Genomic DNA, 17,655 nt, shown 5'->3' on the forward strand with positions numbered 1-17,655 from the left:
ACAGGTAGCGCTAAGTGGGTGCTGAAGTGTGTGTTGAAAGCCCGGTGCTAGTAGGGGGCTGTAGCCTTTTGACCTCAGCCCCTTCGTCAGCGCCTGCAGAGCCGTTCTGTGTTGTAACCCCAGCACTGACACAAACCCAGAGGAACTTTTACACCTCCAGGTAATGTGGATGCTCTGCCCGGTATTTGATGTTGCTGTTCTATCGCTCTGCAGCTGGAGCCAGGCGTAAGGTGCTAGTCCAAGAGTAAATGAAGCCAGAACTCGGCTCAGATGGGATGGGCAGTGCTGGTCTGAGTTCTCCTGTGAGGAGCAGCCTGGCCATAAGGTGTCGGGAAAAGGGTGCTGGTAGCGGGGAGGTCCAGCGACGTGCGGGAGCTTGTCCGGTTTCAGGTGTTCTGTCGAGTTGGAGTCTCGGTGGTCCCCGCCGCCAGCCCTGCGCCAGGGGCAGCACCGGTGCGAGAGCGGCGCGGGCTGAGCTGCGGGAGGCACCGGGATGCTGGGGATGCTGCTGGCCGCACTGGGCCGGGCCGCAGCCCGCAGAGGGTTAACGCAGCCCCTGCGCACTGCGCGGGGGGCGGTGGCGCAGCGGCTCCTCCCCCGCCCCGCTGACACCGCAGCCGCGCTCCGCAGCCCGGGCTCCGCCGCTGCATCCGCGGCTCCCAGCGCACCTCGCCGCGCCCCGGGCCGCTCCACCCGGACACGATGGTACGTGCACGGCCCTTTCCTATCAGGTCAGCCTGGCCCAGGGCCCCTACGGCTGGGGCCGGGCGATGGCGGGCTGGGACGGTGGGCAGCGCCAAGCCCCCGTTGCTGTGCGCAGGGTGGGGGATTGTAGCCGGCTCTGGCTTTGTTCCCGCTCTGATGCTGGGTCGTTTCAGGGGGTACAGCTGGCCGGCCGGGGTGGGGACGGGTTTTTCTGGGGTCCGTGGCTGCAGATTTAGGTACCTGGCAAGCAGACTTAGCCCTGGGCAGCTCTCCTGCTCTCCTCTGCTCAGTCTCCGGCGGCGAGGGTTTGGCTCTGTCCTGTCCTTGCAGGTGGCATCCTTGCGGAGCTGTCTATTGAGGATACGGTTTTCTTTCCTTGGAATTTAATCCTGCTGGGGGGATGGGGCGGGGGTGGGGTGGACTAACTTGTGAGTAAGGGCAAAAGGACTAGTGACAAGAGGGAAAGGTGCAGATCTGCAGACGGAGCAGATCCGAGGACCTTGCCCCTTCTCAGCTGCTTCTGCCCCCAGTATAGGAACAGAACCCAAATTCCCCAGCTGCTCAGCTGTCTGCTGCACTTGTGTCGTTAGCTCACTGAGAAGGATGCACGAAGACGGGTCTAGAGAAGAATCTGGAGGAGATACTCTGCTAGCCAAGGACTTAAGGAACTGCAGCATCACGATTTATGCCAGTATGGTCTTTTCTGGAGATGGTGTGCTGCTGGGGAAGGGAGGAGGTGGCACAAAGCATCTCACAGATGCTCCCTTCGGGGAAGGCTTGCTGAAAGCCGGTATTAATGCCCGCATCTCTGCTGATGCTGGAACGAGGCTAATGCCAGTCAGGAGGGGGAGGGTTGTTAAGGTGGACTGTCATGCTGGTGACAAGAGATGGAAGAGATACAGGGCCCCTTTCGCAATTTCTCTTTCCTCTGGTGCTGCACACCCACACATGAGTAGTCTTGAAGTAGATGAAGTCTGGCTTTGAGCTGCTGAACACTACATTCTTCCACTACAGGAAGCCAAAAAGCATCCAAATGCATCCAGTTAGTGGGGGAGGAAAAAGGGAAGGCTCTTATAAAATGTGAATGATGCAGCTTTTCTAGGACAGCAGAGGAGAGATGTGGCCAGGCTTGGAGATGATTTTCACCCTAGCATTCCATAGGGAGGGATTTCGTGCTTTAGAAATGAGAATAGCAAAGTGCTTTCATTTTCCTAGCAGGAGTCCTTTGTCATCCCTTATGGGCCTATACTTTCCATGTAGCACAGAGGTGTGAGGGCCTGACTTCTCCCTTTATGATTAGCATTTCTGCACCACCAATGGTACAGTGTGAAGATGACACTTTTGGAGTCTACAGATACACAAGGTTCTGTTTTCACAGGGTGTCTTTGTCACTTTTTAGTATTGCCACCAGCAGAGATCTTGGTAAAAGTGTGAAATCATTTATATACTAATGCTAAAATGTGTTGAAGTATTGCAGAACAGGGCTTTTTATCTCCAGTGTCCAGAGCTGGAGCAGGGTTTGACAGGATGCACAGACCAGGGGACATGACCATGAGAATCTGTCAGACACCGCTGGTTTGGATGAGAGGGAGAAGGAAGAGAGGCAGACCTCACTGAGCAGGGAGAGGGCAGAGAAAAGTCAGTAATGATGCCAACAAAAGCTTTCTAGATAGAGAAGAGAGGGGGCTGAGAGCGATCAGACTGGGACTGCTAGTGATGATGCTAGAAAGGGGAGGAAGGAGGGAGCTGGCCACATTTGTCACACAGCGAGGTTGGAGGGGAGGAGCGTGGCTGCTGCACACTCGCACACGCAGAAACACACGCACACACACTGCGGCAAATTCTGCAGCTGGTGCCTGCTGGCTTATGACTGCAGAAAAAACAAGCTCTGCTTTACACTCTCTGATCTCAGAGACGAGGCTGCTTCTATTCCAGTAGCTCTGGTTCAACTGATAAAAGCCCTGCAGACTGGGAACTGTTCCAGGATAGCAAGGATTCCTCTTTCTTCTGATGGGGCAGGGGGCCTTTTGCTGTGCAAGGTCAGTACGCTCCCTGTTTCCTTGATGGGTCCACACTGGTTGGCTGCATCCAGATTACATGTCTGTCCTTACACTTTCTCCAGCAAGTTGCTACTGTATACAGGCTGGGAAGCTTTTTTTCCTTCTCTTCCTTTTCTTTCCTGTGATCTGACAAGGCCAGGCTGTCAGATCCTCCACCCTGCTCATATTCTGCAGACAGAGAGATGTGTAGCTTCTTTCCTGACAAACCAATCCATGTCCTGTCATGTCTTTTTGCCACTCTTCCTTACATCGATGTTGTTGGCATGCCTGAGCTGTGTCCTAAGCAGATATGGTGGTAAATGGACGATTGACAAGAGTATGGTGAGCAGTAGCCAGCACAGGCTCTCTTTGGTGAAAGCAAGAAAGCTGCATGTGGAAAAGTGCAGTGTGTCTCATTTAAAAGAGCGTGGCTGGACACTGGAGTAAGGGTTTCCTCAGCATGAGCTTCTATGGGATGTGTTCTTCTGCTCTTTGTACATGTTCATATGCAGCTCATCATAGCTAACTCCTGGGATGGCTGCATCTTACAGAAGAAGAACAAGCTGAGGGACAAATAAGGATCCATATCTTTGTGTTAAGTATCTGAGTATGGAGATCCTCATGGGTGCTACATCTGGCAAAGTGTGCTATGTGCATTATCTCAGCCTTCCCACTGCTAATTGGTAGGCAGAATATAGGCCTCCAGGCTTTTGAAAAGGAGGTGCACTGGGAAGCCAATGAACATGAAGCTGTGTGGTTAGCATACAGTGACTTAACAGTAGTAGCTAGCTGAAAATGAAGGGTGCATCTGCTAGCCTGTACAGTGTTCACTAGGCAAAGGTACCTGGGGAAGAAGGGGAGGAGATAGAGACCATCTTTCAGTCTGTACATGAATACTTAGAAGTTATTCAGGGGAGAGATGGAAAAAGAGGATTTATTTTCTCAAAAATCCTGAATTGTCTACAGGATGATGTCTTTCTGGACTCCAGCACAAGGCTTGTAGCTGCTGACAGGGAAGACCAGAGAAAGCAATCAGCTACTTTTGTTCTAAATTCTCAGTTTCTCTTAGTTTCTTCTCCTTCCCTTTAGAGCTGCTTGGTTGAGTAGTGTGAATTCCTCTTGCCAGTGCACATGCGTTGTGCTTGGCTGAAGTAAGCACTTCCCCCTTCTGCTAAAACATTGAAAGTTATTAGTTTATACCAGTTTTGTGAAAACTGATGGGGCAGTGTAGGAGTGTGATCCAAACTGATGTCTTCTCTGGGACGAGACACGTTCTGTTTGGACTGCCACCTGGGCAGTCACCACTTAGGTGCCAGCAGACTGCACTTCTATCTCCAAGCATGCTGCTGCTTGACCGTTGGTAGTGATGACTCATGAGAAGGACTGAAGATATTGCAGTGGACTGCAGGAAACATGGAGGGAGGCAGGATTATTGCAGTGGGACTTTGCAGAGTGGACACACAGAGAGCAGTCTTCATTAATTCCATGTCTTGCTGTGCTTGAGCTCTGTGGCCTGTTTTTACCTTTGCTTCACACTAAAGAAATGTAGATAATTTTCTACATGTGCTGACTGCTGACATGAGATCAATTCTTTTCCTTTCATGCCTTCCTCTCTAGATTCTCAAAAGTTAGTACTAATGGAACAACTAGCTGTATTCAGCTCTTCAGAAATTCTCTGTCCTTCACAGATGAACTTGAGCATTGGTGTCCTTGGCCAGCAGGTTCCTAGTTCTTCTAGATGAGTCTTTGAGACTTGCTGGACTGATCTCTCGGTCGTGTGAAATAGTGCTAGGCTGGATTTTTTTCTTCCAGTGTGGAATGTAATTTTGATTCACTTCTACCTTTCTGAAAAGCATCATCACCCCAATTTCTGTGTTTTGAAAGAAATGAGCTTTTGAAAGTAAAGGCTTGGATATTTCCTCTAAGAGGAGGAAGATTGGTCACAGAAGGAGTAGGATTTGATACGCATATCTGTTATGGGTGAGTGCTACTGCATAACTTGTGTGTCTCTTTGCACATATTATTGTCTTTCATGACCCTTCCTCTGAAGCACCAAAGTCTCCAGCAATTTACTAGAACCTACCTCAGGGCCCTGGCTTTTCAGTTCAGCCAGGTTTGTAAGGTCCTTTTTTGTCTCTGGCGTTCTGCAGAACAAGAAATCTTTTGTAAACTTGTAGTAACTTTTGAGATCTGTGGAAGAAGGTACACAGAATGAGAACTCATCTACAGTCACCAGTCAGGCATGTGGAAATCCATCTCCTTGTCTTCAGGTGTGAAGCAAGGTGAAAGCAAATCACAGAGCTTAGGCACAGCAAGGCACAGACCCCTCCTCTGCAAAAGACTGAACCTCTTCTGACTCCCCTTGGGAGTCAGCTAAGTGCCTCAGGCAGAAGTGGCTTAGTAATGGTTGATTTATATTCATAGAATACCTGACCTGGAACTCTTCTAAGTGTTTTAAGGTTAGAAAGAAGAGTCCCTTCCTGCCTCCAGAATACAGGCCATAGCAAGAAAACAGAATTACCAGCTGGCAGGACATAAGCAGCACAAACTGTATTCCCAGCTTTCACCTGGAGACTGTATGGTACTACTGCATGGGTGGGCTGACATTTGCTAGCTCTGCTTTTCATGTGGTTTGGTCGTCTTTTTGGTTGTTTCCAGTGAAAAGATGAGGGCTGTAAAGGCTTGGGGCTGTTTTTCACAACATGCTATAGCTACAAATAGATTGGTGCTAAAAATGCATGGCAGCATAACTGGTGAGTCTGGACTGTTTGCTTCCTCTGCTGACTCTCAAGTTAAGAGATGTAGGTAATTGCTTTTGCACTTGTTGTAGCTAACTTTCATTTCACTGGGATCCAACTGCCTCACTTATGCCACTCTCTGTTAGGCTCCAGTACCAAAGTCTCAAATCATTAAGGAGAAACCTGGAAGGAAGAGACAATTAGTATCTCCCCTTTGAATGCTGCCTGAGGAATGGTAGCCTGTCATCAGGTGTTCAAGGTGCTGATAGCTGTCTTAGAGAAGTAGGCAAGAGGCCAGTGATTTACTGTCTGGTTGACTAGATTTATGTACCAAAAAACTTCTTAAGATGGTTTAAGAGGGGTAAGTTGCTGTAATTGGACAAAACCTCAGACACTGCCTAAGCCATATATGAAGTAAATGGCTTCAGACGAAACCAAGTCCTTTCCATGGTAGTAAAGCACTGGATAGGATGGTTCTCTGTACCTTTGATCTGTGTGGCATCCAGTTGAAAAACCAGCTTGCAGGCTGGTTGTTATGAACACAGTATCTGTTTTGGCCCAGCTCCTGGTTGCTAGATTTGCATGAGAGTTTAAATTGTTGGGGGGTTCTTTCTTGCTGTTAGCTCATATTCAAAGGCAAAGACAATTGTTAAGATGGAGGGAGGCATGGGAACGTGGAAGGATTCTGTGCCTTCATGGCTCTGAGGGAGCTGAACAAAAGAGGGGCCCTGAGACACAAGTGCTCAAGGTGGTGGAGGCCTCTTCTAGTCCTTTTTATTCTCCTGATGCTGAGTTCAGTCCCTGATTTCACTGTGTAATCTGCATGCTGAAAGAGTCCTGGCTAGACTGGGTGCCACAAGGAAGCAGGGAGTCCTGCTATGAAGCAGAACTTCAGTGAGCTCAGTGCAAATCAAACTGGTGAGAGGCAGTGGCCAAGTTGAGTTGTCACCCATATAGAGAGAATCTGTCCCTACTCTGCTAGAAACCTCCTTGACTTCTCCCAAGTGCCTCTCTTTAGTTCTGAGTGGACAAGGCCTGTCCAAGTGCCTCTCTTCAATTCTGAGCAGATAAGGCTAGCAGAAAGGATAGGAGGCCCTGAGGCTCCCATTTGTTGCCACTATACTCCATGCTGTAAATCAAATCCCAGGCATCCAGACCACGCAGAGAATCTGCCAAGTGGCACCTAGATCCAAGACTGTGAAGTCAAAATGCAGCAAAGAACGATTCTGGCAGAGGACAGCTGCTTTTCCTGAAGGGCTGGCAGGATACAGCCCTGTGCTTTATCACATCAGCCACACAGAGTCCACAGCTGGCTTCATATCTGTATCTTAAATGGAGATGACATTCGTCAGGTCATTTTCAAAACAAGCATGGGGGGAGCAAAGGAAAAATACTTACAGTGAGACTGAACAGTATGGAATAGGAAGGAGGACTGAGGAGTCTAAAGAGATGCTTGTAATTGCAGGCAGGAGCTTCTTGCCAGAAGTGGCATCTCGATAGGCAAACAGGAGGAAATCTGAAGAAACCCCCCTTCTTGTGACAGCTGTCCCCTCCTGAAGCAGCTGTGTTCTCTCTGCCTCAGGCAGCTTGCTCACACGTTTCATATTGATCAGCTGTCAGGAAAAAACATTAACAATCAGAGAGGGAGCTAGGGCAGATGAGCTGTACTCACAGGTCAGCCACAATCAGGTTACCCAGATAGTTCAAAACCAGCAGAAATGCAGTTTTGTTGGGTCTGGTTGTAAGAGCATGTATCCCGTGGTGAGTGTTCCTGTGAACGGTAAGAAGGCAGAAGCTGTCCAGCTCTGTGACCTACCTGAGTCTTCAGCTCTGGAATCTGGAGCAGGGCATCTGCCTCGGTGCCAAGAGGAGCAGTTGGGTGGAAGCCTCTGTTTTAGGACTGGCAGCAAATCACAGCTGAAGTCCTACTGACAAGGAAAACATGAAACATTAATTCAATTTCCACAGAGACTAAAGTCTGCTAGGGGTTGGTGGAGTGAGGACATCTGATATGAGGGTGTCCTAAGGTGTGTTTAGGCTTTGGGTTATCTGGAGACATTTCAGAAGTTACAGATCCAGCTCCTCACGGCTGGTATTGTGCCTCTGTGAAGTGCTGTGTGCTTAATTCATGTAAATGCCAGACACTGTCACAGCAAGAGAGTGCAGGGCTGGCTGAAGGGAGCAGAATATTGAGTGACCAATTCTGCGCCTGGCAAACCAGAGAGAAGCGTTCAGCTCACCCAGCAGTGTAGCTCGGTGATGGTGGTGGTATAACTTTCAGTTGTGGGGCATTTAGTGAACAGTTAGGAACTGTAACTTCTGGAAATAGAGCCCTTTCCAAAGTGAACATCTGTTTCTTCAATCAGCAGCTCTAAAATGGCTGAGCTATCAAATTGCTCTTTAGCATAAAAGTGAGACAGTATGTGCAATTAGGAAGCAATGAGATGGTTGCTATGGTTGGCACAGTATAGAAATAGAAATTGCCTGGGAGAGGAGCTGTAGATGGCATGAAAATATCACAGGGAGGAGGGAAGATAGGAAGACACAGGCAAATGGTTAGGAGGAGCATCTCCTGGGATGTGGCAAGTGCCCACAACCTCCCATACCTTAATGGCATTTAATCATTTTGCAGAGGCTCTTCTTACCTTAGAGCATGTTCAGTCCTCCTGACATGCAGCAGCAGCATGTTAGGCAAGTTATTAAATATATCCAGCTAGAGCCACAAAAGGAAACCTGAAGTGTCTTCAGACAACTCAGCCCTCTCCATCCTGACAGGCTCAGCAACAGTTCTTGAAATCTTACTGTTGTGCACCCAGACCATCCTGTGCCACTTCTGCTTTGTGTAGGTCTCCACACCACATGCTTCTGGCTTTGACACTAATTAGTTTAATCCATTGTGCTTTCCCATATCCTTGAAAATATACTGCCTGGCCCTCCCAGAGATGCTCATCTTTTGACCAGGACAACTGGTTACTGCTGCGTTTTTCCTTGCTCTGTCCTGCCTGCTGTGGCCCTCAGTTAATGTCACTCTGACTCTACTCCTGCTGAGAAACTTTGCTCCTTCTAGGTGTTGTCCTGCTGATGCCATCTTCTTCCCATACCTTTTTGCACCAAGTTCTCTACTAGCAGAGTTCTGAAGCATTTGAGGCTTTGCCTCTGAGCTGTTCTAAGGGTATAACAGAGTTAGAAGAGTTCTCCTTGCTCTGAAGCCCTTGAGGGAGCACAGAATGCATCCCTGGCACTGCCCTGGCCCAACCAATGCTCTTGCTTGTGCTGCATCCTCCTCTGCTCAGCTCTCAGTGTTGTGTTGCCAGCCTCTGGCCAAAGTTAGCACAATGCCTGCCACCTGTTTCTCCATCTGCATGGCCACACACCAGGAAAGCCTTGAACTCTAAGGCGGCTTTAGCACTTGCTGTGGTGTGTTCTTGAGTAGGTGGTCTTCTACCCTCTGCCCAGCTTCAGTCTAACTGGATATGGGTAAATATACCACATGCACCCAAAATTCCTGTCAGTCTGTGGCTAAGAACACCCCTGGATATTCGTCCTTGTTCACAGGCTGAAAGGAATCTAGGTGCACTTTCAGGTCTACAAAGCAGACCCTGGGGATTGCTTTGCTTTGCAGAGAGGTTTGAATTGTCTGAATCTAGACTGTCTCTGCACACTGCTTTGTGTTGTCCTATCCTCTGTAGCTGTTCATTCAGTTTAGATGGGGTGTGGCTCCTACTGTGCATTCACAGGGCTCTATTTCAGTGGTGCCATGATTTTAACTCTGTGACTCAGTATCCCGCTAGGAAAAGCCATCACATACTATTTTGATACATCTGTGAAGAGCAAAAGCTCATGCATACAATAATATTCCCTTGCTTGAACACCAGTGGCTTCCCCTTCTTTTCTAGGTGCAGTTTAAAATCCTTCATTTTGTGTCCTATGTGGTTTCACTTGTGGTGCGTTCAGTGGTCTGTATGCACATAGCCCTGTTCTTGCCTTACCTTCAGGGACTCAGCTTCTTGCCTCTCAATTCTCAGCTGATTTTCCTATTCCCACTAAAAATGTGTTTTGCCTTTGCTAGTACACAGCAATTTTCTCTTTCTTTAGCTAAGAGGAAATTACTAAATAACTAGATAATTTGACTTAGCCATTTAGCCATAAACAAGTAGATCTTTATTTATCTATTTCTGCAGAATGATTGAAAATCTAAAACCAGAAAGTGTATGAAATGAGTCTTTACTGTAGACTTTTTCAGGGCATGAGAGACAGACCACTTGCTGGTGGACCACAAAGCACTGCCAGAAGCCAATTCCTCATCATTCTTGGCTGTTGAATCATGCTAGAAAGCTGAAAGTACAAGACTTTCCTAATAATGTTTCTATTATAAGTAGCTGGTGTAGCTGTCACATGCTATGAATATGAGTTGGGGGAGGAGGCTGTGGGACAGCCCTTTCAGCAGTGATCAGCAGTGAGCTGGCCATGCCCCATGCTCTGCTCCTCTCTGGAAAAAAACAAAGAGCTGGATGTGCCCAGAACTGCTGGGATCACTGCATCTCTCCAGGCAGCTGAACCCAGCAGCCAGGCACCAGCTTGCACTGCAGCATCCCACTTAACCTCAGGATCCTCTTCCTTTTTTTCTAAGTAGTTTACACCAAGCTCCAGCTGTGGTCCTCACCTAGTGCCTGAAAGCCTCATCTCATGTGACACAGTGCTGCCACGAAAGTGTCCTGGCACTGTGGTAGATGTATCCAAGTGTTAGGGATCACGTTTGCACTCCTGAGCTGGAGCCATCACTCAGGTTTAGGACTGCACCAAAGCAAAGATGCCTCTGTAAGCCCAGGCTGCTGCCAGTCCAAGGGTGTTCTTTGTGTGCCCTCTTGAGTTAGCTGTGGCTTGCATAATTAACTAATTATTGCTCATAGATGTTGGGGGAGGGAGCCAGGACTCTCACTGTACAGTCTGGTGTTTGGGATGCAGATGTGTGAAGATCTTGTCCCCATCTCAGTGCCTGTGAGTGTTTCAGCTGCACACAAGAGATGCGCTTCAGCCGGCAGGCCTGAGAGCAATCCTGCTTTGTCAGAGGTCACCCATCTCCGGAGAGAGCATGCCAAAGGGCACTGTGCCATCTTCTTTGGTGTTCTTGTCATCCTCTGAGAAGATGGTGATTGGATATAGGCCTCCAGCTTCCCACCTAGGCTGCAGAGGAAGAGCTACAAGTAAGCATCTCTTGTCTTAGGGGTGCAGCAGTAATGGTGTAGTGCTGGGGCCCACCTTCTGCTTCTCAGTGGTTGCTTCTGCAGCTGCTCAGCCAGTTGGTGCCTGTGGAGTCCTTGCCACAGCTGATTGCTTGTCTCAGGGAAGCCAGAGCTAGGGCAGATGGTGGCTGAGACTCTGGGTCCTGTCCCAGGAGAACTGCTCTGAAACACTCTTTTCCTCCTCAGTGCTCCTTTTAGGCAGACCAGGATTAGGATGCAAACAGCGTGCTGGTCATAGGCATGGGCAGTAACAAATTGCAAGGGGTTTCCAGCAGTCAAGACAAATGAAAAAGTAACCCCAAGAGCCCAGTGAGCAAAGTGGTCATGGGAGGAAGAAACAAAGAGGCTTGCACTGAGGAAGTGCAGAGACCTTATCATATCTTCTCTGTCAAAGCATACACCAAACCAAATCCATCCATTGTTGTCTGGCAAAACCCTCCAACCTTGGGTGTAGGATTCTGTGAACATAAATAGAGTATCCTGAAAAACATGTTCACAAAGCTTGTAGGGAAAAGAAAGAGAAGCAAAAAACAACTGATGAAGTAAAGGTCTTTGGTCGCTTTATCGATAACTTTAATGAAATTACAGATGTGCTTAACAAAGATGTTCTGCTCTAATCTAAAGAAAAAAACCCACTAGTATTTTGCTTTGAAATACAAATAAATGCCTTTTGAGGACAGCTCGTAAGTACAACAGTTTACCATCACAGCCAATGTATGTGCTCCATACACCAGGTTGGAAGAGACCTCCAAGATCATCCACAACCCATGGAGAACAGTTGAGGCCATGGATTGTCCTCAGTCTGAGGTCTGAGGACTGGCCAAGCTGCTGTCCTTGTGCCTGGGTGAGCTCCTTTGGTGGTGAGCTGTAACTCTTGAGTGTGATGGTGTCTGTCTCCTACGTGGCTGAACTGCCTGAAGTGGAGGCAGCCTTGGCCAGAGCAGAGGCTGATGTTAGCACATTCTGAACTCCGGTTTCTCCTCTAAGGATCCAGCCCCCATGAGACACAGCTGCCTGCTTTCCATACTGCCTTTGTGCAGTGACCAGATCCGTACAGATGCTTTGCCTCTCAGGCAGCTGCTGTCCTCTGCCTAGAGAAGGGAATGACAGTTGTCTTTAAAGCTGCATTTGCCTGGAACCTTTCCTTCCTAGAGCCCACCACAAACGTCCATGCCATACTGCGAATCCCTTCAGTCCCCCTCTCTGTTGGAGAGGTTTGGTTTAAAATTTGTGGATGACTGTCCTCTTTGGAGCACATGAGCAGCAAACTCTTTGTGCTGCTTTGTAGCACATTCATACTGCTGGAACTGTGGATGCTCACAGCTTGCCCACAGCTATAAAATCACCTAAGCATATCTCCCTCTGAGCCATTGTGACAGTGCTATTTGCCCAGCATGGCACAGATGCCTGGGTCCAGAGAAGCTAAGAGCTGCTGCTGAGATGCAGCGCTCCATAGGTGAGGAGGGGAGGAATGGTGGACTCGCAGTCGCTGGTTTGTGTGCTGACTCTGTTTGGGTTTTTTTTCATTTGTGAGCTCATCTGATCAGCAAGCAGAGCTTCCAAAACTCCATCAGCCAGAGCTGGTCCTACCAGCTGCACACTGTTCAATTTGCCTGCTGGAGGAAGCAGCTTCAGCAGCTAGATCCACTTCAGGTGCTGAATATAGGACACTGCTTCTGGCGAGAGTGCATCCACTCCCCTGCCTCGCTTCTGAACCCCACAAAGCATGTGGAGAAGTGGGTCCATACTGCAGAATGAGATGGGAGGGTGTATTGGCACAGGCAGGGTAAGAGGCAGGACCCTGGTCAGAATTCTGTGCAGGACCTCTCCTCCCTTTCTCCTGGTCTCTATAACATCTCTCCCAAGGAGCTGTTACGTGCTGCACTTGGTACAGCCCTGGGGTGTTTGTGAATGAACGCCTTGTTTCCTCTTCTCTGAATGGACACCATTTGGGGCTGGATCCGTTTTCTCCTATTGGCATTGAAGAAGCTGCAGTTGGAGACTTCACTGGCTCGGAATGAAGGGGTCAGTTACTATCTCAGTGTTATGACATCATTTCAGAATGAAGGAAATGGCAGCCTTTCAGCTTGTGCTAGCTCATGTTAGTTATGCAAATATATGCACCCTGAGCACCCTCCTGCACAGTTTGACTGTCTTCAGAGGTGGAAATGTTTTCAACAGAGCATCAGGAAAATGATGTAATACAAGGCTCATCTCTTTGCTGAAGCAAAAGGTACTGAGCCATGGTGATATGTGAGATCTTCTTGTAAGAAGAACCCTCTCAGAAGTGCCACCTTGAAGAGAAATGTTCATAACACTGGGAAAGAGATCAGAAAGGAAGAGTCAGCTTCTGTGCCTTGATACCATATCCAGGGTGTGAAACTTTGGTACTTTTTATCAGTGTGCTGTTGGTGTTCACTTTACAGATAGAACCCAGCCTGGTAAGCACAAATAATCTTAGGGAGCTTGTTTGTTCAGTCAGGTTGAAGAAAGCAGGAGCCTGGGAAGGATATTTCTTGTACTGGTAAAAGGAATGAACCGGTGTTGATGTTGCAGTGATGCCTCCAGACAGACATTTCCCTGTGATAGGGCTCTGGTAAGGACAAAGACCTAGGGTGGCCTGAGTAGTGCTTTCAGCTGCCATGTCTGCAGTGTCAGTCACACTGCTGCCAATTGCTGCCACATGGCATTTTTGTAAGTAAGAGCAAGGATGCCCCAGCCTGGGTGTTTAAATCCTTTGTGCAGCCTCCGTGGGGCTGTGTAGAGGCAGCAGCCAGCAAAGGGCAGCTCAGACAAATGAGCACTTGGATTCAAAGGGATGTTGGGATGATGGGTGCTACCTGAGGTGGGCACAGCACAGGCTTTTCTCTGTCACATGCAGGGGTGCTGCTGGCAGCTGGTGGCACTGGTGTGGCTGGGGCTAGAGCACTTGCCCTGGTGGGTTCACAGGCTGTTAGGTCACCATGTTGCCATCTCACCACCATCTGCAGTTCAGCCTGCACTTTGTGAGCTCCTCTGCTTTATCTCTGAGAGAAGTGGAAGAGCGGCTGTGGGTTTTGGCATGTGTGTGCAGTGAGTCAGTGGTTCTGGAAATGTCCTGGCGGTATGGCTGTGCTCCTGGATCCTTCTGAGAACCATTTGCTGCCACTGAGGAAAGGGAATCTGCCCAACATCAGTTCAAGAGCAAAACTGCAGGACTGCACTGCTTCACGGTCACAAAACTGCTGAATTGGAAGGGAGTTCTTGAGATCTTCCAGTCCAACCCCACCTGCTCAAGAAAGGTCAGCTAGGGCAGCTTTCCCAGGACTATGTCCACTTGAGTCTTGAGTATCTCTGAGGATGGAGACTCCACAATCTCTTTGTACAACTTATTCCAGTGTTTGACTATCCTCACAGTAAATCCCCTAGCATTTTCCTGCGTTCAGATGGAATTGCATGTGTCTCAGTTTGTGCCTCTTGCCTCCTGTCCCGTCTCTGGGCACTACTGTGCAGAGATTCTGACTTTCCCTTCTTCATAATTGATAAAATCTCCCTCCCACCCCAAGCCTTCCCTTTTCCAGCATAAACATTCTGAGCATGCTCAGCCTCGCCTCACAAGAACACGTTTCAGCCTCTTGGTCACCTTCGGGGCCCTTCGCAGGGCTCAGTGTGTCACCATTCCCACCTTCCATCTGCCGGCAGCTGCCGGCCCCGCAGCTTGAACCCTTCTCTTTCTTTGGAGCGCCAAGGGCCAGCGCCCCGGGGGTGAGGCTGCCGGCAGAATGCTAACCAGCCTGGCTTTGTTCGCCGGGCTCGGCAGCGACAGCTCAGCTGCTGGGGCTGAACCACAGACATGGCAAAGAGCAGCAGCCTTTTCATGCCGCTTAGTCCTGCAGACAGGCGTCTTTCCTTCTGCAGCTGGCATTGTCCCCCAAGGGCTGCCCAGCCGGCAGTCCTCAGGCTGGCACTGCCTCTGCAGTGCCTTGGCACCTGGTGCCTGGAAGGATGCCCACCTGCTGGTGCCCACGCTGTGCTGAGAGCCCTCCTTTCACAGGACATGAGGAAGAGACTGCTGCCGTGGGTTCTGTACACCCAGCCACGTTTCCCTAGGGATGTGGGTGATGACTGCCAAAACAGTCTGTCAGAGATGTGTGGGCAGCAAGGTGGCAGAAGCTGAAGCCTGGGGAATGGCATCGATTGACAAATGGGAGCAAATCGCTTCTGAGCAGCCTGCGAGCGGGTCCTGCTATGCGGTGATCTGTGTGGTACCTGCAGGGCACAGTCAGCGGGGAAGGGAGGCTCTGCTGGTGTCCCTGCTGGGATCTGAGCCGTGCCAAGGCTTTTTCCACTGTCCCACCGTGACTGTCCCGTTGGGACTGGCTGCAGTGCATGCCCGGAGCACTCCCTGTGCCACCTGCCAGCGCTCAGCTGCTCCCCACAGGCTCACTTGCATCATTCTTCCTTTGTGCAGAGCCTTTGCTCCCAGCAGCTCCCATCCCCACACCACAGCCAGTGGCAGAACTGCTGCTGAACTCAGTGCAGGCATCTGCCGTCACAGTGCTGGGTTTGTTTTAGTCTGGAGGGACCCATCTTAGGCCAACTGAAAGAACACAAATTCAGACAGCAGCTAGATCTGCAGAGTAGGAATAGTTCTGCTGTGAGCTCAGTGACTCTCATTTTGGGCTGAAAGTTGCCCTGTGGGCATGTTTGTCTGCTTTGCTGGCAGCCAGAGGAAAACATCCCAGAGACTGATTAAAGCTATAACTAGTACTGGCCTTTCTCTGGCTTCTTTCTTTTTGTCCTTTTGGTGTCTGTCTTTGAGACAACACTTTGATCACACTATTTTAGAAGGATTGAGATCTGCCTAGAAAGAGAGCTGATAGGAGGCTGTGGAGAGGAGAGAGTGGAGAGGAGTGTTGCCAGAGAGCAACAGTGGTGTGGAAGATGATTAGAAATAGATGCCCCTTTCCAGTGAAAGTCTCTGGGCCTCCAGTCCACATTAGGGGTTAAATCCTATGGAAGACTTTTACATTCCAGCAGTTGAGTTCAAAGTGTCTGGCTTGTAGAGCACATAAAGACAGGAATCCAGAAAGTGATGTGCTGCCTGCAGCATCAAGGGAGACAGAGCACAAAGGTCCTGTGCATCATCTGATTTCCCAGAGGTGTTTGACATGGGCACAGTGCTGCTCAGGATGGCAGGCACCCACCACTGCTCTTTCCTCCACTACCTGAGTATTATGTCCTTGCAGTGCCCCTGCCAAGGTGAGCACACAGACTGTTAATCTGCGCTGCCAGACTCTTGCTTGCTCTTCTTTGGGTCTTCCTCCTTTGCCTACACAAATGTAGAGAGCAGAGTCCCGTCTGGGTGCCTGTTTGTGACTCTCACAGGAAGGAGACAGAAGAACAAGTTGCAGTCTTGTTGTCCAGGTGGTTCCCATAGCAGTAGCAGTTTCCCCCTAGGACTGCACATTTGGATTTTAAAACCAGCACTTTGTGAGAGAAAAAAGCTTACTAAGAATGACAAGAGATTCGTTATTGGTGCTGCAGCTCTAATGAAGCAGGAGTTGGCTCACACCAGCTGGCTCACAAAGCTCTGTAGTGACTAAGGCTTGGACAGCTTTCAGAAATACCTCTCTGTGGTAGCTGCAGGGAGGCAGAGATACTCCTGTCTGGAGGGGATCATTGGTCTGTGCCAGTGTTTATGTGGCACAGCTGTCTGGCACAAGCAGGTGGTTTGATGTGCCTGGCACTGTGGACTTCAGAATGCACTGGAACTGAGTTGCAAAATGTGCTGCCCTAGAACTAGGATTTGTTTCCTTGCTATTGAAAGAGTTTGTTTTGTTCCATGAGACCGTGGTGTTTAATTGGATCTAGAACACAGCTTGAAGCCTCGCAGCCAAACACATGCTGAAGTGGAACTTTGGAGGTCAATAGGCAGATACTGTCTCCTCAGCTTCTGCCAACCATCTAATCCCTCCCCTCTCTGCAGGCCAAAGAACCCTCCATCACCGGAGTGATACACTGGAGACAGTGATCCTGGTGAATCCCAATGTGGACAGCATCGTGTCTGAGGTAAGCACCGGGTGCCAGCAGGTTTTCTTCACATGGGCTCTTCCTGCTCATGCTTGATGTGAAGCTCGTGGTCATCACACTTTGCACCTTCTGGAGAGTTTGAACATGCCACTAGCCTGCTGCAAGGTGTGGTAAAGATGCCAATGTTTCGGTCTTGCCAGCACCATATGTGCAGTAATCACTGTTCTCTGGCAGCATTTTCTGCTGAGAAACACACAGCAGTGTGTGGCTTCTTGTATGCCAGGCTGTTAGGAGTGAGCTGCTTCCTCGAAGGCATAGTGCCTTAGAATTGCTCCATTAAGGCATTCTCAGGGGCTTCTAGAGGTTCCTAGCACACAGGGTGAAGGGCTTCTGAACCTTGAGCATTCTTGTTTGAGAGAATCTAAGTGTGCTGACCACTTATGTGTCAGGGTAACACCAAACAGTTTCTCTTGACACTGGCTCACTTTCTCAGTGTGAGTCACAATGTGATGTGGAGCTGTGTTGGGCAGACAGAAGCAGTGTCTCCCCTCCTCAGTAACCTGCCCTCTTGAATGCAGGAAGCTTGTTCTGTCTATTTGTGAGTAGTGCCTCAGTATCACCTGTCCCTGTGACTGAGTTTCTGGTGCTGGTAACTTTCTGACTGCTACACTCTCTCTTGTGGTCACAGGTCCACTCCCTGGTGTGTGATTCATCAGCCCACAAACTACTGATCTTCTGTGGTCAGAGCTCAGACCAGGAAGGAGACTTGATCCTGCAGACAGGGACCTTCACTTACCAGAAGTTTGCTGAGATACTTTCAGACCCAGAGGTGAGTGTAAGCAGCAATCCCACGTGTCCTCTCCTGTTCTCAAAGTGCAAGATAGAGTGATGCAGCCTGTGCTGCTCCTTCGGGTGGCA

The 17,655-nt window shown here is 49.4% G+C and overlaps 1 protein-coding gene and 1 long non-coding RNA gene across 3 annotated transcripts in view; both read left to right on the forward strand.

The window, feature by feature from the left end:
- MAP1A (microtubule associated protein 1A) overlaps positions 1-17,655 on the forward strand; it is a 54,386-nt gene that overhangs the window by 22,096 nt on the left and 14,635 nt on the right. The window contains exons 1-3 of one of the 2 annotated variants that reach the window (XM_064157755.1): positions 633-705; positions 16,694-16,776; positions 17,426-17,566. Coding sequence is in view for 1 of the 2 variants with exons in the window: in XM_064157754.1 (XP_064013824.1) it covers positions 16,694-16,776; positions 17,426-17,566 (224 nt within the window). In the remaining variant the exon portion in view is untranslated. Of the gene's footprint in view, positions 1-632; positions 706-16,693; positions 16,777-17,425; positions 17,567-17,655 lie in introns of those variants that run through there. The other variant, XM_064157754.1, reaches the window with a different exon arrangement.
- On the forward strand, positions 647-11,135 carry LOC135183030 (uncharacterized). Its single transcript, XR_010305390.1, has 2 exons — positions 647-709; positions 10,116-11,135. It is a non-coding gene; the product is annotated as an uncharacterized LOC135183030 (long non-coding RNA).

Source organism: Pogoniulus pusillus, chromosome 17, assembly GCF_015220805.1.
Source record: "Pogoniulus pusillus isolate bPogPus1 chromosome 17, bPogPus1.pri, whole genome shotgun sequence".
In the NCBI taxonomy this organism is placed as follows: Eukaryota; Metazoa; Chordata; class Aves; order Piciformes; family Lybiidae; genus Pogoniulus; species Pogoniulus pusillus.